At 41.2% G+C, this 23,267-nt stretch overlaps 1 protein-coding gene across 1 annotated transcript in view; it reads left to right on the forward strand.

Moving 5' to 3' along the window:
- RBFOX1 (RNA binding fox-1 homolog 1) overlaps window positions 1–23,267 on the forward strand; it is a 519,079-nt gene that overhangs the window by 275,024 nt on the left and 220,788 nt on the right. The window contains exon 2 of the mRNA XM_050980176.1: window positions 8,838–9,058. Coding sequence (XP_050836133.1) covers window positions 8,972–9,058 — 87 coding nt within the window. The 5' untranslated portion in view covers window positions 8,838–8,971. The remainder of the gene's footprint in view (window positions 1–8,837; window positions 9,059–23,267) is intronic.

The raw sequence follows: 23,267 nt of genomic DNA on the forward strand, positions 1-23,267 counted from the left end.
CTGAGTGTATTAAGGGGGTGAAGCTGCACTGAAAGATCCTCACAGTGATACTCCCCAGCTCCCAAGGGAAGCAAATGAAAACTGTGCTTTGATGAATAATGAATGTTCTAATTGGGGTCAAGAAGGAGTCACGGCTTCCTGTGATACAGTAGTTAGAGTAGCCTGACTACAGCAGTAAAGAAATGTCTGTTTGACCAGATTTGACAATAAAAATATGTGCCTGTCAGTCATCTCTGTCATCTGCACACAACTGAGCCTGGGATGTGACAGTGACAGGCAGGTGGTTTGTCTCTTGTACAGCATGGATGTATTCCTGAGATCCTCTTTCAGGTGTTGGTTGGTGCCCATAGGAATTTGGCCATGAACAGGTACTGAGACAGGTTAGTGCTCAGATATTGCCCAAAATCCTGTGTGGAATGGATGAGGAGCTCTCATGGCATGGCTTGGGTATATCACTGGGATTTATTTAGGGTGGGTATTGGTTACAGTCAGTCAGTTCCTGATTTGCAAGGAAAAATGTTTTTGTTGCTGCTGGGCTGTATTTGCAAATGAATATACTCTAAGGGGAAGATAACAGCTTTTTTTACCTGCTGACAAAGTACATGCAAAGATAGGGATTTCTTGGTCATCCTGTATTCAGAACACAAAGGAGAAGAATAAATGAGAGAGATAAAGGAAGATATATGCAAGTATGATTCTACTACGTATTTTGTGAAATAGGTATACATACAACTTGAGATTTTACTAAAGATGTATGTGATACTGCTTATCAGTTGTGGAAGATGTACATAATTTTCAGTGGTTTGTCTGTGTAACTGCACGATATCAAACAAGCATGAGATCTTGAAAGTGCTCTATGTTTCATACAAAATTTTCTAAGCTGCTTAACTTCTCATGGATTGGAGGCTAATCTCAGCTGGTTTAGAAATACAGATAATCTCAAGAGCAGAGTAGAGAAGGAGATCTGAAGTAGCCTGGAGATGGGGGAGAGTGTGTTCTCAAAAGGGCCAACGGGGAAAATTGAAGTGATTTGGTGCAGCTCTCCAGCTGATCAGAGTTATGTAACAAAAGCCAGCATGGAGCTCTGCAACAGAAGGAGCACAATGCAGTGCACAAGGCAGAAGAAACAAAGTGCAGAACTTTGTAACACATCTTCAGTGCTGTGAATAAGTTGTGATGTCTGTGTATCAAAATCAACTCTTGGTGCCTACAGCGACAGTGTTTTCCTACAGTTTTGCAGCTAACTTTTCTGAGTGATCCAGAAGGCACACAGAGGAGGTTTCTCCACAAGCAGAGTTGTGCAGGCCTATGGAGGTGTGTTCCACCACTTCTTGTAGCTTTAGGAGCTTTTCTAGCCTTTCTGTGTGGCACCTTGCAGCCCAATGTCATTCTTTTTCCTAGTGCAAAGCACCGCACATGGAATAACCCAAGTTTTCAAATCCATCCTGCTTTATTTTGTACACAAATTCTGGGATAATAATGTGGTTGTGATCCAGAATCTTTCTAACTGGTGTGAAAGTGCAGCTAAATTAAAAGACACCTCTATTTGGTTGTTTTTTCAGACAGTATCTGTTCACAGATGGTTCTGGCTTTTGTGCCTTGCTGTGTAGAGCTGATGACAGGTCCTTAGGTTGCTGTGGTAGCCCAAGGCAAGTCCAGGCACAGGGGGATCCCTTAACTCCACTTTTAACCTGCTGCTTCTCTCTGGCCTGCATTTATCACCCATGTAACTGAAAGTGTCTTGCGAGTCACTGAAGGGTAAATCACTCTCCCTGCTGTCAGGGGACAAGTTCTGATCTTTCAGCAGTCCAGTCTAAGCAGGGAGTGAGGGTTTCCAAGAGGCAGAAGAGGGCAAGCCTTGCCTTTAGGAGCTGTGGAAAAAGTGAAGCTAAGTAGATGTCTATCTTTTAAGCATGTGTGTTGTTTTATATTGCTGTCATTGTGGTGATCTCCTTGTGCATGATTCAATTCTCGTCAAAGGAATTTGCAATCAGAGATGGGTGCAAATTAGAGCTGACCTGCAGAGGAGCAGGGATATTGGTCACCATGCCACTGGACAGTCAGCTCATCCCCCAGTCCATGTTTTTGTGTGGCATTGTGGCAAGAGGAAGTTTTATGGGCTGAAAGAGAAAGTTCACAGGTGTCTAGAGAGGGTCTTAGCTGGTAGCAGGCAATTTCAGGGGAAAGCATCAATGCCATTTGGGGTTTTGTTAGGAGGTGAAAGCCACAATATTCAAGGCAAGACAAAGGATATTCATCTTGGAGTTGTTGACAGTAATAGCTTGGGTAGGAGCAGGCTGAAGTGAGCCTTTGAAGGGGATGACAAGTGCTGGATAAAGGTAATAAAAGGATGTGTTTTGGGGCAGTGCAGGTAGAGAAAGAAGTGATCTTTATGGGCGCACTCCAAAAGAAAAGCCCAGTAAACAGGCCAGTGAAATAGTGCAGCAGCCCATGGCTCAGAACACAGCAGTGACAAGAGGAAAGGAAGGTGAAACCAGAGAGAAGGGAATGGCTGTGTACTCAGAAACAACATTTACTGAAATATTGCATTCAAGAGTTGCATGGCCAATTGGCCTACAGGGCAACAGCCTTAATTTCTTTCCCAAGTTTTTGCTTCTGTGTGAAGCTCTTGTATTTGGCAGGACTGGAATTATTTATTTATCTTTGAAATCTCCAAATGAACTATCATTTTATATTTAGAAGAAAGTGGAACTTTCTTCTAAAAAAGTGAACTTGAGTGGAACTGAAGCATTGTTGTTTTCTGACTGAAGAATTTCTGAAGAATCAGCTGGGTTCATCTTGACCTGCTGCTAGTTTAAATGTGCTCACAAGAGCTAATGTAATTGTTAGATGCAAATGTAATTTTTAAATGGAAACGTTAACTTCAGAAGAAAAATGTGTTAATTCTCAATATGCTGTATCCCACATGCTTGAAAATGGTGGTTTCTCCCACTTTTAAACAGCTTCTGTATTTTTGCCTTATTCTCTAGTGTGAACTGAGGTGCTTAATGAACTCAAACAACTCTGATGACATCTGCTGTGCTGGTTATCAGTATGAGGCCAGCAGATAGCTTTGATTTGTACAGGTGGCATTCTCTGCTTTAGGAGTCAGTAAAACTCCTTGGTGTGCTTTGGCTCTGCTGTTCTGTGTGGGGGGAGCTGGCTGGGGAATTGGTACCTGGCACGAGCAGCTCCTACACATTCTTCTTGCAGGGGAGAGGGGAACAGGGAGCAGCTGAGGATGGGCCAAGCCTGGATGTGCTCCTGGTGCACTTGAAGAGCCTTTGGCCCTAAATGGCTTTTGCAGAAAGGTGGAAATAGTCTGTGGAAGTCATGTGCAGCAGTTGTGCTGGGGAGGGTGGGGGGAGATGTGCAGGACAGCTTCTTCTGCCTATCAATCTTTCCTTTAATGCCAGATCACCTCAGGCAATGCTGATCAACAGCTGCTCACCTTCTCTTTGAAAGCTTCTGTGGTGCTGCTGGCTGGTAATCCTTTTTTAGAGACAGTAATTTAGAGTTGCTGTGGAGGAGGGAAATTATCAGGAGACTTGGAAACCAATTTGTCCTTTCAGTTTTGGGGTTTCCTCTACCAGAAAACCTCTGAGAAACCTTCAAGAGAAAATTGAGAGCATTTGGACGATGGGAAAGGTGATCAGAAATGGGAGACTTGAACTTGAAATATTCAAATATGACATAGCATAAGCTCTGAAGAGGGTGCCAAAGTGGTACCTGAATTATTTATGGTCTGAGAGACAGGAAAGTTAGGCCAGGGTAGGAAGGAAACAGAAATTATTTGAAGTTCATTGGTGTTGTGCAGCATTTGGAAGAACTATTGTTTGTGGTATTTTGAACTAGATACAGGCATTAAGAAGGATTAATTATTTGGCAGAAAGATGGTCTAAATAGATTACTTCTGTCAGAATCTGATTAGAGCATACATCATTGATTGGCTGATGACTGCATTGCAGGGATCTGCCTTTTCCAGGCATTGTGGCCCCAGGGAAGCTGCTGAAGTCTTTTTTCTTTTCTTCTCTCTTTTTTTTTTCCTTCACCTTGTACCATAGCAAAACTAAGGCATCTGCCTGAAGAAGTATTTTGGTCATTGCCTAATGTGCCATTTGCATCTTACATGCAGGTGGAATCAAAACTCTGATCTTTCTTGCACCATTTTCATTTTTCTTGTTCCTCCTGAATGTGTAGTCCAGTTTTCAGGCATATTTCTAGTTTTATTTCTCTATCTGTGCATCCGTGCTGTACAGCAGTCTCCATTTTCTTCCCATTGAAACAATTTCTTAGCAAGCCTTCAGTGAAACTGAAGCACTGTCAGTGCTTCAGTTCTGTGCTAAAACATGAGATTTTGGTATTAGATTGCTGGGCCCGAAATACATATGAATTTTGTGACCCCCTACTTCTACCCTACCTTGCTTAACCTATACTCTTCACCTTTGAAAGCAGCTTTTTGTTAATAAAACCTGCCTTTGGCAAAATTCTGCATAGTTTAAACAAAATTGTGCATTTTATTTGTGAATACACATTTTACATCTAAAGCTAAAGTGTTCATGTGTTTTTCTTGTTCGTTCTTTCTCTCTCATTGCTGAAATCAATTTTTAGTTTCAGAAAATCCATTAAATTTTTTAATGAAAGAGACCAAAGCCAACTAGGGCTTGGGAACAGCTGAAAGTAACATACCCTCCATGAGCACACTGGAAATGGCTTAACCTATTTAATTTTATTTTTCCTAACAGCATTATAATTTTCTGGAATGCAGTGGGAATGAAAGCTGCAGTTTAAAATAGAGGCTCTCCCTTTCTCCACCCACACACAGAGTTAGTTTTTTGGAGGGAGGAGCAGCCCTGCAGCAGTGGGTGCTGTCACCACCAGGGACATCAGAGAGGTGCTTGATGGCGTGTCCTGACCATTCTGCCTTTGTCCTCCCACAAATGATTGGGTCCATGCTTGACCTTCATCATGCTGAAGTGGAGCAGAACTCTCAGCCTCACCAATCCTCTTCTGGCTCATTCCCTCAGTCCTCAGCACTCTTAGTGGTCAAATTTCATTCATTCAACGCATTCCAGCAGAACAGGAGTGACCATTGATAGGGCCAGCTGTAAAACCCCAGTGAAATGTCCTTTTTGTGTGGCTGGGAGGGAGAGGCAGTGTGTTGGTCTGAAGTGGTGGAGCTGATGTAGAGGCATTGGCACAAGTTCTGAGCCCAGCCCGGGTCGGAGATGTGAGTAAAGCTCTGCTGTGCTTCTGTGGTTTTGACTGGCAGAGGTTTGTGAGAACTTAAGTAGCTGGTGCACACATGGGACATCACCCATGTGTTGTAAATGATCAAATCAGCAGCCAAATTTATTTAAAAAATTATAAATTTATTAGATCGTCAACCAAAAAATAGAATATGATAAAACCGCCACAGCCAAGACAGCGTCAACCCTGGACTGTGACGCTGGGTGAACTTGGGACAGACCAACGCAGTGTCAGCGTGTCCCCAGAGTGTCACACCGACTGCTCCAGGGAGCCAGCTTATGTACAGTTTGTTCTGCCTGGAGCAGAAATGACCTCAGATTTCTGTAAGTCTCTACATATGTATAACAGGAACTATACAGATGCAGTCCTGTACAAAAGTCAGTCCATAGGTTTGGATGGCTGTCTGGGCTCCTCGGAATTGTCTTCATTCCAGCTGTAGCCAGGACGTGCCTGTTTTTCCATGTAATCTATCCCAGGTGTTTGGTGAATGTTCTGGACATTCTGGGGAAATGGTCACTGATCACCCAGGACAGACTCATTCACTCGTTAGTGGCCATGATTTTATCTGGGCGAGTCCAGGAAATCTTTTGGAAATGAAAAGCCCTGCCTCTGGCCATGGGGGTCAGAGGCATGGTTGGAGCTTTATAATTTTTATACAGTTTCCAAAGCATGAATTATCTACATCATATACCACACCAGCCACCCAGGCAGAGCTTGCACCTGGAGTGCCCCACACCTAGGCATTTAGAAGCATGCTGTTATAGTGAGGCAAGCAAAGCGTCCTTGCATTAAAACAGGTAATTATGGTGTATTTCCAACCTTTGTTTTTGTGTATTGCTATCTGCACTGTAGGAAACAGCAATGCTTCTCAGACATTCGGTGTTTGTGTTATTCTGGAATGTTTATACTGCTGGCAAAGGGCTGGGAGTGTCCCCCTGGAAGCTGCTGAGCTCACACTACCACTGCTATTTGCATCATATTCTGTTCTAAGCCACCCTTGTTTGTTACTGTGCATTTGGAAGGCTGTTCTAGACCCTCACTAGACAAGACCAAAATACTTCAAAAAAACCCCCGAACTTGGAAAAATATGTTCAGCCTAAATTTATTCATAACTAGGTTTTTCTGGATTTTCAGAGTGTCAGGATTGTCCTTAGCTTAGTCTCTTCCTCCTACTGTTTTCTTCCCTATTCACAGATTGCTTTGCTGGGATAAACAAATCAAATTTAGGTTTCTGTTGCAACAGAGTTGTTCCATTCCCCTGAACACAAAAAGGAGTTTATCTACACAAAAAGAAGTTTATCTACAATGGTTGTTTTTGAATTTGACCTTTTTTTTTCTATTTAATGTGGATGAAGAGAACTCTATTCTGTTGGAAGTACCTCTAAGAAAACAAGAAATAATTAAGAATTAAAATTAAGAAATACTGAAAATTTTCCTTTTCCTATTTGCATCTCACTAGCATCTTAAATTTTTTACACAGATGCAATGAGATCCTGCTTTTCTTCCTCCTGAGTTTATCTCTGAAGTTTCTGTCATTAGGAGGAGCATGATCTTGCATTTTGTATTATTGAATTTTGATTAATGCAGCCCATAAGATTTAGCAGTTCTTTCTGTGTAATATTCTTATCCTTTCCAGTTTTGACAATACCTTCCAACTTTGTGTCATCAGGAAATTTCATCAGCAGGTTGCCTTGTGCCAAAGTAATTAAAGAAAATGTTCAAAAAAATCTGTCCCAAAATAGATCACAGAAAAGCTCCCCTAGAGCCTGCGCTTTCCTGTGCAAATCTTCCTCCTCAGTTTTTCTAACATCTTATCAAATATATACATGCTGAAACAAAAAAACCTGCCAGGTATTTCACAGAGCAATTTCACAGTCTGTATTTATGTCAGTTGTCCCACTGGAGTCATTTGAGTAAAGCTTGCAGAATCCATTTTGTAATCTCCATTCCTGGGTGAAAGAAATCTGCTTTCTTTTCAAATGCAGCTCACTCTGCTGGATGAAACAATTGAGCAATAGTTAAAATGAATTTTTTCTTTTGGTTTTTTTTTTTTTAGAAGTTAAGTATTTTTAATAAGTGAGTTGTGACTGCAGCTTGCTTTCTCATATATACCTTTTGTTTGTGTTTCTCTGTGAAAGTTAGTGACTGGTTTTGTGTTGGAATTAATGACAATCTTTCGAAAAAAAATCTATGATGTGTCAGCTTGCTTAGTAATTAAACTGCAGAGTTTCTTCTCTTCCTTGGTAAGATAAGACCAAGAAATAGGACTTGGAGCTAAGCATGGTCAGATAAGCAGTGAGAGCAGCATCATCCCCGCAGCCAAGTGAAGCAGTTCTGAAACAGGAGATGGAGTGGGGTGAACATCCCTTCATCATGTGACAATTGCTGGCCTCACTGGCAGCTCCTGCAGGGAGCACCACCGAGGGTCACAATTCCACATCTAAAGTTAGCAGAGGGGTAAGGCCGGCACTGGGGAGGGCCGGCAGGCAGCTGCTCGGGGACATCTCCAAATCCTGCAGCACGGCCGCCGTGGTACGCGAGAATCAATTACTGAGAGCCTTCCACCATGGTCCAAATGTGACAGGAAATAATTGAGTATCACATCAAATCTTGTCTGCAATTAGTTATCTGGGAAAGTAATTATGCAACAAAATCAAGTAGCTGAAATTAGTGGTGTGAAGCACCCTGATAATTCCAAGATTGTAGGAGATTTTTTTTTGTTATTATTTCACTTGTAACATGGAGTTGTAAGTACCTAACTAATTCTTTATTGAAATAAAAAAGTCTTGCTCAATTGTAATTCTTGTCATTAGTTACATCTGCAATAGAAGATACATAGCACATAAAACAGGTGTTAATGACTGAGTTGGTTTTGTCTAAAGTAAAAAGGAGCTGTGGAATAGAATGTCTTGCAAGCAGTACGTTTAAAGTCAAATCTGTTTTGATTTAGGAAGGAAACCAGCCCGAATTTCAGTCCTTTGTCTCTTACACCAGCAGTGTAAGTTGGTTTGGAGAACAGAGTTGAAATACTCTAATGGGAAAATGTGTTCTTTTAAAATAGTTATGTTCAATTTAACAACATAGATGTTGTGAAAGGTTAGAAAAGCCATTAAAATATAATTTACTCTAATAGAAGTCGTTAGCTGGCATTAGCTCGCTTATTCAAAACAAACAAGAAAAATATAATGAATCAAAACAGAGTATGTACCCGGTACAACAGGCTGAAGTGTGAACGCTCACATGAAGGTTGTTTATAAATCCAGGGAAATGTCTAATTATGCAATCATGATAAACCTGATTATTTTGAAAATGGCTTCTGATAGTAACTGTTGTCATGTATATGCCAGAACTGATAGGAAAATTATTTCTAATCAGTCGATCTGTACAGAATTTGATCTCTATGTGTTTAGCACTTAATCTGAACTGATAAAGAGTAGTTGGCTAGTCATGTTACTTAAGCTGCTCCCAAAATAGCACCTTCCTTTTTGGGTAGAGTTAGGTTTGCAGCTGTTGTCTCTATCTGTTGTCTCTGAAGAAAATTTTAACATTAAGTGTTGCTGACGTCAATTTTTTTCTTTTTTTTACAGCTGATGTGGGCTTTGCCCCTGACAGAAGTTATTTGGTTCTAGCTCTGAGTTTGGAAGAAGTTGGTATATAGATTTTCCCCTAACTTTCAATTGATGTGTTTAGCTTTAGTGGGAGTAATACTATCACTTAAACCATGTTGTCGTCTCAAGGAGTTTTGCTACATCCCTATGGAGTGCCAATGATTCTGCCTGCAGCACCATACTTCGCTGGACTTGTTCAGGTAATGCAAGGCCGCTTCCAACAAGCAACTTAACTCTAGTGCACTTAGAGCAATAATTGGAATTTTTATGGTTGAGAAAGCAAACACTTTTAATACAGGCAAAAGCTCTCATGTAGTCAGTGAGAAGACAGTAGGAAATCAAAAAGATGGATCACCCTAATCTGTGTATTGACATCTCTCATGGCTGAATAAATGGTGTAGTTGAGCTATATTTGCTTGTATTGATCTGTCTGCTGTTTAACATTCATGCCTTTGCTTCTCGAGGTTGACCACAGGGCAGAGGATTTGCCATCCATTCTAGGTTTCTGAGGGAGTCAGCATTCCCACGGCAGGGCAGAAGACAAAGTAACTTACCATGATGTGTTTAGGTTAAGTGTTTTAGCACAGCACATAGGAATAGTGTTAAATATGCATTAATTCATGTGTTACGCCTCCCACGGAATGAAAAAGGGGCTATGGTTTTGTGTGTATAGAAATATATCACCTGCAAAGAATATTTATACACATCCTATTAATTCCTTTGAGCCCTCAAATGTAAGATCTTGCTCCAGGGCAAGAGTTCTGTATATTTAGGAGTCAGCTGGCAACTACCAGATTGTTGTTGTTGTGCTTGCTTTTGTTTTATTTTTGTCAAATGTGGTGCTGCTGAAGTTTCTTCTGTTAGACTTGAGATTCTGAATACATCCTGTAGATGCTAATTAAGCACTAAGTATCCTGTTGTTTACAGTATTAGAAGACATTAGGAAAAGTCAACATTTCTAAATTCTGATGGAATTGTACCAACTAAGTGGCAGCTGTTGGATATTGTGCATTGACAAGGTCAGGACACCAATGTGTGTCAGGGCATTTCTGTGCTGTGCCAGGGATAAGTCAAATTAACTGGGAGGGAGAGGGAGACCTCCATTGTGCTCCTTTTCTCCAGCACTTTGCTGACATGGAGGGGCAATCACATGAAACAGGTGGGTTTCCATACAGGTCCCCTCAGTCATAGAAGACTGTGGGTTGTGTTCTTCAGGCTTAATATCAGGCACATATGTCTAAAATAGAAATATAGCACTGCCCAGTGGCCGTTCACCAGGTACTGGGAATCTGTGTCTGGTGGGATGTGTGAGCTGAGGCTGCTTTTCATGCAGTGAGACACATCCAGCAGGCCTCCATGCCCATTAGGATTTGGGGGTGAAGGTCGGACTCTGGAGCTCAGTCAGACCCTCTGCCATCCTGTCCAATAAATAATTACAAGCAGATCGTGCCTTTCACTCTATGCTGATTGATGTTGAAATTGCTTTTGAAAGTTCTCATAAGTTCCTGTTATAGATTAAGTGCCGGTGTAGGAAAAATAACTGCACCCAACTGAAATGGGTGAATGTAATCAGGTTTAATGGACTCGAGAGCTTGTTGGGAATTAAATAACTATTGATTTGTTGGAAAGTTGCTGTCATTACAAAATGCCACTCTGGACGCATTATCCAAGCAGTTAGATTAGAAGAAAGGGCCCTTTGAAAATTTGGGATGCCTTATTTCAATCTTTTTCCTCTTCATTCTTTTCTTAGAAAGATATCTCCAGGCCTTTGTTACTCCTTTATCGTGGATCTGAAATAGTCAGGAACTGCTGAAATAAAAAATAGAGATGCAGTTGAAAAGTGTTCTTTGTATGAATACTTGTCTAGTCTCTTGTCTTCTCTCTCCCTGATATCAGACCTGAAAATGGCATTTTGGAAACCTAGCACAGATCTGAGTTAGTGTCCTAACAAGTGAATTGCAGCATTAAATGGTTTGAGTAATTTGTCCTGCAAGATATTACCTGCACTTAGAGTATCTCTGGTCAGCTTATGACACCAGAATGCTTATTGTTTCTCTCTTAAAGTAAATCTAAGTATCTACAATAAATAATGCAAAGGACATTTGATAGGCATATTTATATCATCCTCTTCTGAGCAGTAATTATGTAACATTCTGAACATTCATGGAAATTTTCTTCAGAAATATGCCTTTATAAACTGATTATGTAAATGTTTGGCTTTTTTTTTTTTTTTTCCTGGGTTGCAGGTTGAGAACCACAACCCTGAACTATTTTTGAACACGAGGCAGTTTTAAAGTTTTATAGGCTTAAAAGATGCCAGTTTATTTATTTGCATGGATTTCTACAGAGAGTAGGTGTACCTGTGACCAGGGATTCCCCATGATTTCCAGCTGGGTTTATTCCAAGGTCGTGTATCAAAGCAGTGCCTAGAGATTTGGGGGCTGTTTTGGGAGGTTTTTTGTGGTTTGTGTTGCACATTTGAGCAAGAGTGATCTCTGTGGAGCAAGGTTTGTCTTCAGAGGTCCTGCACCTTCAAGAGCTGTTTATGATTTTACTTAATGCTGTGGATGAGTAGCTGCTCCGACCTCTCCTAAATTCATCAGTAATTCATCAGTAATTCACCCTGCCCTGCATCCTCTGCTTGCTCCTGCCTCACCCTCTTGTTAGGGAGCAGTGCAATGTGTGAATGCCACAAAAGGGGTGGATGCTGTGGGTACCTCTCTGGACATGCCTCACCTGAGCAGCCATGTGCATTTTCCTGATTGCATGTGTTCTGTTGAGGAGATTTGTGTTCCTGGTACTGAAATGGTGTGTTGGAGTGAGATGATGGAAAGTGAAATGCTCTTGTTCTTGGAGAGAGACAAGGTCCAGGGTTACAGAATGTTGATGGGTATCAAATTCCATTAAATATACAGGCAAATTTATTTTCCAGTAAATAAATATACCTTAAACTTATTAGAATGATAACCTACGACTGAGCAATGCATTTTTAAATGAGAAAATATCTTTTTGCCTCCTCCTTCCTTCTCCTGGCTAAAACTATTTGAGGAAAAAAAAAGATCACATGAAAGTACAAATAATGCATAAATAGCTTTGTGCCTCCTGTGGGTGGGGAGATATTTTCTGCCTTGGCACAAAAAGCCCACGGGTGGCTCCGGGGCTGTCACAGCCCTGCTGCCACGAGGACCCAGGCAGGGACTGCAGTGCAGCCAGGGCAGGGCAGCGAGGCCCACGCTGGGTCCAAACTGCCCTGCTGCTCCTCCTGGCAAGGGAAATGAAAGAAATGCCATCTAGGATTAAGTGTCAGTCCAGTCAGAGGTTTCTCCTCCTGCCCTTGGTCCCCATCCCAGTTGAGTCATCTGATTCCCAAGGGGGAGCCAGTCTGTCCGGATGAGGCTGCGCTCGGGGGGTGCTGATGGCAGAGCTCCCTCTGCCCTGGCCAGCCTGTGCAGGGTGGCTGAGAGTGCTCCTGTGCCCTCTCACAGTCCTTAGAATAGATGTGACACCCAGCTCCACTCATCGTTAAGTTACAAACCTTGTTTTGAGGCTGCATGTCCACAAGGCAGAGAATACTGATATTTTGTTAAATAATGTCTGAGAGATCGTATCAGCTCCATCCTCTAAATGCAAAATGTTTGCAGTTGCTCTGGTTACTTGGAATGCTAGATTTATGATAAAATATTTTGAAAACACACATGCAGTATATGACATTTTAATAATGGATGCTAAATTATTTATTACATGGCTGGGTTAGGTAGCTCCATTTCCATTTAGCAGAGAAAGAGGAGTTCATAGAAATTATTATAAAAGTTATTAAAGTTGAAATTGTTTAGACTTTTCAGTGGACTACTGCAAGGCTTTGGAATGACAGACAGTTCTATTTAAAAGAAAAGGTGGCACTTTTATATAAAACATTATAAATATGTGAATATTTATGAATATTTTAAATAGATGAGAATTTTTTAAAATATGTTTTTATTTTAACATAGTGACCCAAAAAGTTCTAAGAGTTCTGAGGATTTAAGCTTGTGCTCATTGTTAAAAAAGTAATTTTTAAAAACTAAGCTAAAATCTTTTTTTGCTTTTATTTGCTTACTTATTTACGTAGTGATAAAGAGGTGAGCTGGAGAAGAAAAACAGAAAATCGGCTGGTGATTAAATAATTCAATTTATTGGCAATTACTGTACTTTTAAGTACATAATTCTTAAGCTTAGATGATTCTGAAGATACTTTGATTTTATTTTTTTTTTCCTGTGTATCTAATTTTCCATAACTGGTTAACCAGTGTGCTTGACTGACAACTGAAAAAGTGGTAATCTGGAGAGTGTTCCATTTTATTTTAGGGCTGAGAGAATTGCCTAGAATATGCTGTGAAAAGTAGTGGTGCAGACTTCATCACGGTGCCATCACTTTACCCATCTGGAAAATCCTTGTTTTAGTGCTGTTTTGGGAAGTGCTAGCAGTGGGTACACTCTGAATACTTGGAGGTGTCAGTGTGTTAGGCTACCTGCAAAATCACACTTGCATTCTGGCAGTCCACTCTTGGGGAATGCTATGGATTTGTTGTCACCTTACATGAAAAAGGCTTTTGTAATTTGGTGGGTTATATTTGAATAATACATTTGAAATTGCAATGAGAAGAGGTTTGAGTTCTTCCAGCCTTGCCTGCAGTGGTGGATGGTTGTTTCTGTTGGTTTTAGATGATGATCTAGTGGAAAGCAGAGCCTAATTTCTGTTTGCATTGGCTGAATTGCCTCTTTGAAATGCAGTAAGGAGATGATTTAGCTTAAATGCAGATTTACTCTGGCTTGATTGTGTTGCTCTGCCTCTCCTGTTACTAGTACTGTGCTCCCAGTGCTCTGTGAGGGGAGAATAAATACGTTTCACTGTTGCAATCTTTTTCATCTGAGTGTGCATCTTGTCTTGCTTTTCAGCGACCTTATCTCACATTGCTTCTCTCAGCCTGAGAGTTGCAAAGTTTTTCCCCCTTTTGTATCAAAAGTGCTTTTAGCACATGTGAAGTGGTGGTGTCAGTGATGAAGATGGTCTTCATTGTTTTGATAGCTGAACATTTTTGTAAACAACGTTTAAAAGTCTGGAAATCACAGAATCATGGAACTGTTTCTTGGAAAAGACCTTTAGGATTATCAAGTCTGACTGTTAACCCAGCCCTGCCAAGTCCAGCATTAATCCATGTCCTTAAGTGCCACATCTATGCTTAATTTTTAATTTCCCCTTTTCAAATACCTCTAGGGATGATGATTCAACCATTTCCCTGGGCAGCCTGTTCCAGTGCTTGACATTCCCTTTCTAACATCCAATTTAAATCTCCCCTGGTACGGCTTGAAGCCATTTCCTCTTGTTCTGTTGCCTGGGAGCAGAGCCCGACCCCCACCTGGCTACAACCTCTTGCCAAGAAGTTGTAGAGAATGAGAAGGTTCCCCCTGGGCCTCCTGTTCTCCAGGCTGAGCCCCTGCTGCTGCTCCAGCCCCTTTCCCAGCTCCATTCCCTGCCCTGGACACACTCCAGCCCCTCAATGTCCTCCTTGGCATGAGGAGCCCAAAAGTGACCCCGGGAGTTGAGGTGTGGCCTCAGCAGTGGCACAGGGGGCAGTCACTGCCCTGGTCTGCTGGTCACACTGTGGCTCCTACAAGCCAGGTGTCATGGCCACGTGCTGGGTCGTGTCCAGCACCCCCAGGGCCTTTCCTGCTGCAGGGGCTCCTGGTGGCCAAAGGGGACTTGGCCACCAGCCCACCCAGCCTTGGTGGCCAAAGAGGCCTTGGACTCCTCTGCTGCTCTGGGCCCAGCCAGCCTGGCCAGGGCCCTCCATCAGGTCCCTGGTGTCATCCCCAGCCTTCCTGAGGGACATTCAGTCCCTTTGTCCAGAGCTCGTGCTGGTGCTGAGCCCCGGGGAATCCTGCGGGTGCCCTGCCCCAGCTGGGGCACCTCCAGTGCCCACCCTCAGCCTGGCCATCACCCAGATTGCACACAGGGAACCTCACCCAGAAGTCACACAGAGAGCTTTGCACCCCCCCAAGCCAGGAGCAGCCAGCTTCCAGGACAGTTCTGTGGGAAATGCTGTCGGGCAGGCACAGCCACAGCCTTGCCCTCATCCCCTGAGCAGGTCACCTTCAGGGGACATCAGGCCAGTCAAGCAGGACCTGCCTTTTTAAACCCATGGTGGCCAGGCCTGATGGCCTCATTGTCCTGGCTGTGCCTTTGGATGGCACTCAAGGTGATCTCCTCCATACCATTTTGGATGAAACTGGTTTTCCTTTTAATCCATGGATCAAGCCAGTAAGCATTATTGGTGAAACCTGTCATCTGCTCAAGAGGCTGCAGACAGCTGGGAAGTGTTTGGGTATTGCTATTTCAAGAGTTGGTTCTCTTAACTTGCCCTTAATTGTTGCTAATAAGTGCAGATATCATCAATTACCTGCTGAGTGGGGCAAGAGGGAGGCTAATGACATGGAATGTCTTCCCCACTGACCAAAAAGACAATTGTAAGGAAAAATAGCTTATCTAGATAGTTTTACTTCAGCTAAGAAACAAGTGGTTATTCTGCCCTGCCACCTGCACAGTTTTTTTCTTACTGGCCCTTATTTTGGAAATCCACGGGTGACACAATTCCAATGGCTAAGGCAATGCTGCATGACCTCCTTGGCCTCTTATTCTCTCAGCTCAGTCAATGCTCTGTTATAGTCAGGGCTTTTTTTCACCTGGCAGATTTCATCTGACACTCAACAGGCAGATATTTTTTTTCTTTTCCTGTTTTGCATGTGATATCAATATCAGTGAGTTTTAGACATGCAGATCTATAATTCTGGCCACTAGCTTGTGTGTTGGTATGGCAAAAACTGGGTAAATCTGGTCCTTTCTGACTGCAGAGGTTTTTAAGGGGAATAAATAGAAGAATATTTGAGTTGGTAAGAAAAAAATCATTTCCAGACATGAAATAGCTATCATTAGGATAAGTTCTATTTATGTTTTCATCCCCTAAGTAAGACAAAGCTTTTAAGATTTGGGTTCTCTGTAAAAGCCAATTGTTTGTCTTGGCTCCCCCAGCCAGAAGGCAGCAAGCTGATACTGCTGGTTCCAAGGGTCTGGAATTTCAGCTGATTTTTTTTTTTTTTTCTTCTTTTCTGACTCATGCATAATTATCAGTAATAAAACTTCTGATGGCCAAATTATGACAGGAGATAGAGCTTTGAAGTTCTTTTGCTTTCAGTGGAATGATTCACAGCTGATATAAAAATATGCTTGTACATCTAAATATAGAACAGCCATTTTAATGGAGTTTGCTTGAATATTTCACCTATTTACCCTCTGGTAAGTTATCTTGTGCTACATGAGCTAATGTTAGAAACCCAGTTCAAATACATCTTTTGGCTTGTCTCTTTGCTTGCTTTATTTAACTGAGGTGTGCAGGTAACTGTTTCCTCAGACCTGCTTTCAAAGAGGGTGTTGTAAAAACATATGAAATGTCTATTTCAGTAGATCAGGTTGTGCAAAAAATACAGTAAGGGTGTAGTTATTTCAAGTACAAGTACTTTCACCTGAACATATTGGAAATTGCATTGCTCAGTCGCTCCCTAAGAGTGCTGAAGGCACACTTGACAAATATTTGACAGTCAGATTTCACAATTAATTTGGGATAATGTTGAGGGCTTTTTTTAGTGGAGTGACAGGTTGTGAACATTGTAAATATATAATTTGAAATTGACCTAGGTAAATTCTCTGTGTCAGACTTTCTCCCTGTGTTTCAGAAAACTCAGATTATTGTGGATTAGGGTAAATTCCCTAATCCTGGGATATCCTGGTTCCTTTCTTTCTCCACCTGCATGAGCTAGAGAGCTTCTAGAGTGACTTTATCTTCTGATTCTCATGGGTTTAATAAATCAGTAAATAATGTAATTTATGTTTTTTGAAATGTACATATTGTTTTGTTGCTGACCAAGCTGAGGTAAAAATGAAGGTCTCTTACCTGTATATTCAGGAGTCAGAATGGTTCATGCTCTCATTTTATTTGGGGCCTAGAACTAAATAAAGCATGGTGGGTTTCAAGGAATGTTAGTCATCAAGGAAAAGCTAATCAGACTTGGATAAGTATCCTTCTGTAAAAGCAACTTCTTAAAATAAAGCTAAAAGTACTGAAAGCAGCGAACTGATCTGAACTATACTGCTTTTTATTGTATTTTTTTTTAATTCTGAGAGAGTAAAATTATTATTTAATGCTTCTAATCCCAAGGCTTTTTCATCTCATAGCTCACTTTGTTGTCTCTGTCCTCACTTTGCCATATTATTGCAAAGCATGTAGTGCCCTCCCTTTTGTTAATTAGTTGTGTTTCAAAGCCATGGAGGAGCAAATGGCCTGTTGTTCATACATTGGTTTGTTAGGAGATGTGTCTGGGACACTTTGCTTTCTCTGTACCATCTGAATGTATAGCAGATTCAGCAAAATGCATCTCCAGACATGGAAGCTTCAGAACATCCAAGCCAGGCAAAAAAGTGCTGCCAAAATGCAGATGCAAGGGTTTCTCTGTAAATTGCCAGCAGCTGTGCAGGTACACATCAGCTGTCTTTATTTTCACTGAACATGAGCGTGTTTCAAACACTTTGAGAACAAATCACATTGACACTTGAAACCAAGAAAGAGGGAAAAAAGGGAATTTCCAAACATTTTATTTCCATTCTGGAGAAAACCTTGCAATTATGTTAGAACCTAAACATGGGTGAGTATTCCAAAGAGAATAATAAGAACAGGTTTGGAGAACAACAGTCAGGCTCTTTAAAAGCTATAGCCCTGTAGCTGGTTAAAAGCAAGATGGCATTTAGCTGAGAAATAAAAGGTGACTGTAGGTGAGGGACAGCAGAAATTCCTGCATTTGTGAATGATCCTGGAGGTAATCACAGGGAATGAATCCTTTTTTCTCTCCCTGCTAGCCTCAGAGTGGTGCTGACTGAAGGGAACGGGCAAACCTGGCCAGGCCTTTGCTGCTCCCTGGAGATAACTTGGCTGTGCCAGGGCAGCTCAGGGGATTGAGCTCAGCTGAGCTGGGTGCTGAGCAGGGTCTGCACCGTGGGACCTGCTTCAGATATCTGAGAGCCAGTTTGGAGGGGCTTGCCCTCTGTGCAAAAGGGCTCCTCATTCTCCAAGTGTTGGGTAGGTATTTCCTGTGTACAGGATTTGGGTTGGTGTTCTTTTTGGGAGATTTGGCTTAGTGCTTGGCCGCCTTTTTTTGTGCAAAAAGATTTTAGAGATATATGTTTAATATTTTGAGAAATAGGGAACAGCTTTTTAAAATGAAGTAAGCTCACTTTTGCTGGATTTCTATCTCTTTGACTTGGAATTGTACTGAATAATGGTATATGAAGACATTTTTTAAATTAATTTACATCTTGCCAACAGTTGAGGTGCAGAGAGAAGGTAAACCTCCAGAGCTGTATTTCAATGCTCAGAATGAAAATATTTTCGTTTCAGTCACTAAAAAGCAAAACAAACAAACCTCAAACATGAAGGCTCCTTAAGAGCCTTCAAAAACCACCAGGATGGGAGAGAATTCTGACTGATTGTATACAAAAACCAGAAAAGGCAAATACTTAAGAAATCCATGAGAGTTCTTAACAGAATCTCAATAAAATTTGATTCTGTAGAGGCTGAGCCATACTTGAAAAGATCTGATCCCCTCAGTATCTTGAATAATTTATATTTTGTTATGTACTTGCAGCAACTAATTACTACAGAGTGGCTTTTAAGGTACCTGGAAAGTGTCTGCTCAGGTCCATGCTATAGAGAGCAGGGGTTCAGTGTTTGATCTTCATTCCAAGGGAGGTTCCCTTTTCCACCTTGTCCTGAGACAGAGGCAGCAGAATGAGCAATCAAACGTGTTCTGTTGTGACAAGTCACGCAAGAGCCTGCTCTGAGGTGAACATGGAAAACACAGCACCAGCTTTCCTCTCTCTCAGGGAAATGGAATGGAACTGGGGCAACCCCTCCTTCTGGAACACAGGAATAAATTACACTTTTGATTATTGCTTTTTAAAAAAATCTTATAGCTAGACACTGAGCTGTTATGGGGGATGTAGGTGTTTATCTTCTTTTTTTGGCCTCATGTTTAAAACCAGGAAAAAAGCAAACTTGAAATCCTAAAACTATCTTACACTGTTGGTGACCACCTCTTAAAAAAATCTGTATTCCATCTTCTCTTTGTCATCTCTTTTCATTTAAAATGTAAATATCTGTCCCGCTTGTGCTACCCAAATACAAGAGGATTTGAGGCCAGGTGAAACACAGCAGCTGGGGTTAGGGCCCATTCTTAAAAGATCATCCAGTCTTGGTCTTCCTTGATGTTCTCCTATCAACTCAGGTCTGGTGTTTCCCATTCATTTTAAAAAAGTCCGTGCAGAAATGTCTCAGTGTTCCAAGTCAGTTAAACCATTCAGAACCTTAAACAGAAAATGAAGGCAAGCATTGGATTTTCTTCTGAATGCCTCTAAATGTTGCTTGAAATTATTGATACCCAAAGAAATTTTTTAAAACTGATCCTTCTGTGAGGAAAAATAAATAGATGGATGTGTTTCACTCTAGAACTGGTCAGTGTGTCTGGGAAAGGGAGTGTCCTCCCTGGCTCCTGGGGTGACTTATTTTGTAGAGAAGTTGCTGAAACTCACTCAAACCTCTGGAAGGCTGCGGTACAGGAAGTGAAATCCATCCATTGCAGGATTCTCTGAGCACCATTTTTAACTGGCTTACTGTGCTGGGGTGACTGGAGTGAGTTTTTTACAGGGGCTTTTTACTGCAGAGATGAATGGTTTTGTTTTTACGCCTTCCTCCGTGAAGGAACGGTTACAATCAGGCACAGGGAGATGTAACAGATGTTGGAGCACATTTCCCATCTGAAAATCCTTCCACTGGCCAGGAGGATTGTTAGGCACAATTAAGCCCAGTGTAGACATCCTGTACTGTAAGCCAAGGCTGCTGAGGATGTTCCCAACAGGGGAGCACAGGTTTGGAAGGAAGGAAGTTGATGTGAGCTTTGATCTGTGGCAGGTTTTTGAGTGTCACTGGGTGAAAAACAAAGGAGATGTGACTGACAGCTCCGAGTCTGTGCCCCCACATGCAGTGTGTGTCCTTAAGATGCAGCTATACTATATGCAACTATAGATTTAGGAGACACTTTGAACCCATGAGCAAATTTATGATGCATTTCAAGGATGCTAGTGCTTGAAATCTGATTTTTGAGAGGCATTTGGTGCAGTGTTGCCAACTGACTTTAAAAGCTTGTGATATTACGCCTTGTAATGTTCCACATTCAGTGTAATTGTCACTGTAATCAGCTTTATGATGGCAAATCTTCATGATGACTGCAGGGATGTATTTTTTGCATATTATGTCTGAAATGAGTTACTTTTGGATTTCGGAGGTACAGTGGTAGTGAAGGGAGGAAGGCATTGCAGACTTTGGAACTGATGTATGAAATGTTTATGCAGAGAGTGGAGTTTGTCATTTCCAGTGATGTGATAGCATCTACTGTTGACAAAGACCTTGAGAACCAAATGCTCTTCTATTTTGTGATTTGTATTGTAATTGAACCCATTAGAGTTGGCCATTGTGGAAAAGCATGCTTTGCTGGCAGAAAATTACACTGATTGACTGTTTTTGTTGTATCAGAGTATTACACAGACGTTGTGAACGTGTGTTGACCTAAAAATGTCAGTGGGCATTTCATATCAGTCTCTCTTTTTTCTTCTTTTCTGGGGTGGGGAAGAATGACACAAAAATTCAAGGCAGACATTGCTTTTCTGTTGTGTAATGCCTGGCTTTTAATAATGTAAGAAGCTCTGTGCCAGGTCTGTAAACAGAGTCTGTGAGTTCTGGGCAGCCAGCAGGTCTTTTCACTGAAATATGCAGGAGAGTTCTAAACCAAACCTCTTTGGTATTCTGCTGTTATTGTCCTGTAATTAGACACAAATCTACAAAGGGTCTTTGCTTGTCCCTCCGGCCTTAATTCTCCGTATAATGTTTTTTGTTAACTTCTTTTTTAGATGGATGTAAGCTGGGTTTAATATCATTTTTTACTCAGGGCAGCAATAGGGCCACACTTGTCCTTAGTCCCACATGCAGGTGATGAGACCAAGTTACCTGAGTTTCATAGGGGAAAACAGTGGGACTCCACTCATTTTCTGGACAACATGATTTGTTCCTGAGCGAGAGTATTTCTTAAATACCTCTTTGTCAGTCCGCTGGAACTAATGGAGTTCTGAGGAGTGCCTGGAACCTTGCTTGACACAGCACGAGGTCTTTATACGTGCCTAAAAATTACTGAGTGCTGGTAACTTGTGGTGGCAATGTGTTTATCTCTGGTGCTCCTTCTCAAGGAGCATTGTCTTGTTTAAGTGGCTGTGAAATGTGCTTTTTATGGGCTGTTCTGCGGTCAGCTTGAGGTCGGTAATCCTGGCTTAAGGTGTCTGCCTGCAATTTTGTCATTTGCATTATTATTGGTTGGTTCTTGCAGAACCAAGCTATTTTTTTTCTTTTTAACAGAAAGTGCTTTGCCTAGAAGAATATTAGCAAAATGTTGAGCAAGGTATTTTTATTCTCTGGGTTCTAATAAGAAATGGGAGATCAAGGAGGGCAGAGGTGATGCTTTAAGTCTAATTTAGCCTGGGAGAGATTATCTCAAAATATTAATAAATGTGTAATAGTATTGCTCTTCAGGATAGGAAGGATGAGAATGTCTGGTTCACATTTTCACTTTGTTAGTTGAGTGCTTTGTAAAGATTTTTCTCCCCTGAGTTCTAGATGTCAGGATCAGATACCTGAAATTCTTAAAAGTAGTTCTGGGTCAGAGCCAGGCTATGTAATTATTTAAACCCATATTTCATAGCTTTATTTGTTTTCTGAGCACTTCTTTTCTGGTACAGCCAAATTATCTGTCTAATGCTTCATTTTCTTCAAACATTCTGAAGACTTTGGAAATGCACATTTTTCTCAATGTTTGGCACTTTTGCCATTCTATCATTCTGCCACTCTACCATTTTCCCATATCTTTTAGAAATGTTATCTCTTTTAATGTAATTTAGACACTTCTCTGTTACTAAATGGCATAACCATTTCTAATCTTATTAATTGAAATTATCTTCTGGTCACCATTCTTCCATTCCTTTGCAAAAAAAAATATGATCTGGCATCCTCATCACAAAAATAGATGGTGTGTCGGGAACCAGACACCTTGAGAAACAGATCCCAGATGTATTTTTAAGGAACACTGTGTACTAGGAAGCATTTCAAATCTTTCTGGAGATATTTCTTGAGAATGATGAGTGTTAGCTGCTGAGGTGGGTCTCAAATGTGCTGCCTAAGTGGTGTCTGTTTTACTCCCTAATAGAAGCTAAAGAAGTGATTTGGCTGTGAATATACTGATACTCTTGCTTTGTCAATATTTGTCAGGGTTACCTCTTTGTTCCTCTGTGTGCTTAAAGAATTCTGCTTCAGCACCGCGTTTCCTTGGAGGGGAGGATACCAGTTTTAAATTAAGAAAAATTTTGCTTTTATTTGCTAAATAACAGTTGTGATTCGAGAATATGATGGAGTAGTGAATGTTAATTACCCTTCACACCCTTTTGGGAAAAACCTGTGTACACCCTTTGTGACTTTGTTTAGTAGTTAGCTTTTGTACTCTAACAGGACAGAAGACTTTGATTATATGTTACCCACTGCAGAAATAGAAAAATCAGATTGAATGTGATATGGTTCTTTTTCTTTCTCTGTCTCAGGGCAGAATACTTTGTTAAAAATTGATTCCACTCTCTTTGGTGAAAGCCATTTCTCTAATGTAACAAAACCTGAAGGGTTGTTATCTTTTTTTATTGTTATTATTATTTTTTTTTCGTTAGAAAATTCGAAAGTGAATGTATACATTTATACAGGAACATTTTTTAGCTGTGAAGAGGGATTTCCAGTTCATGGGTTGAAAGATGCTCAGGCTAGCAAGGATCATGATGCTAATTCAGCCTGTCCTCTTGAATGTACATGCTGCAGAAAACTTGGAGGCTGGCTTAAAGCAGAGCTTTTGGAAGATATTTCATCTTGTTTTAAACATCCCAGTAATTTTGGTTCCCTCAGTTTCACTGCTGCCCTACTGAACTGTTTGCATGTTTAATTACCCTTGCAGTTTGGACATTACAGGGCTCTATTTCTCTTGATTTTTGCTCCCAGCCACTGTTTCCCACTGTGTTTGCTGTTCTGCGAGATTAAAAATGCAAAATATCCTCAAACAAATGAGGAAGCTCTCCAAGTGTGCTACCTCCTAGAAGAGACATATATCAAAGGCATAGAGGAAATAGGGGAGGAAGCAACCTAGTGGAATCACATCATCTGCTTTTCTGCCTGAAAGCAAGATCAGCTT

The sequence above is a fragment of the Serinus canaria genome, chromosome 14 (genome assembly GCF_022539315.1).
Source record: "Serinus canaria isolate serCan28SL12 chromosome 14, serCan2020, whole genome shotgun sequence".
In the NCBI taxonomy this organism is placed as follows: domain Eukaryota; kingdom Metazoa; phylum Chordata; class Aves; order Passeriformes; family Fringillidae; genus Serinus; species Serinus canaria.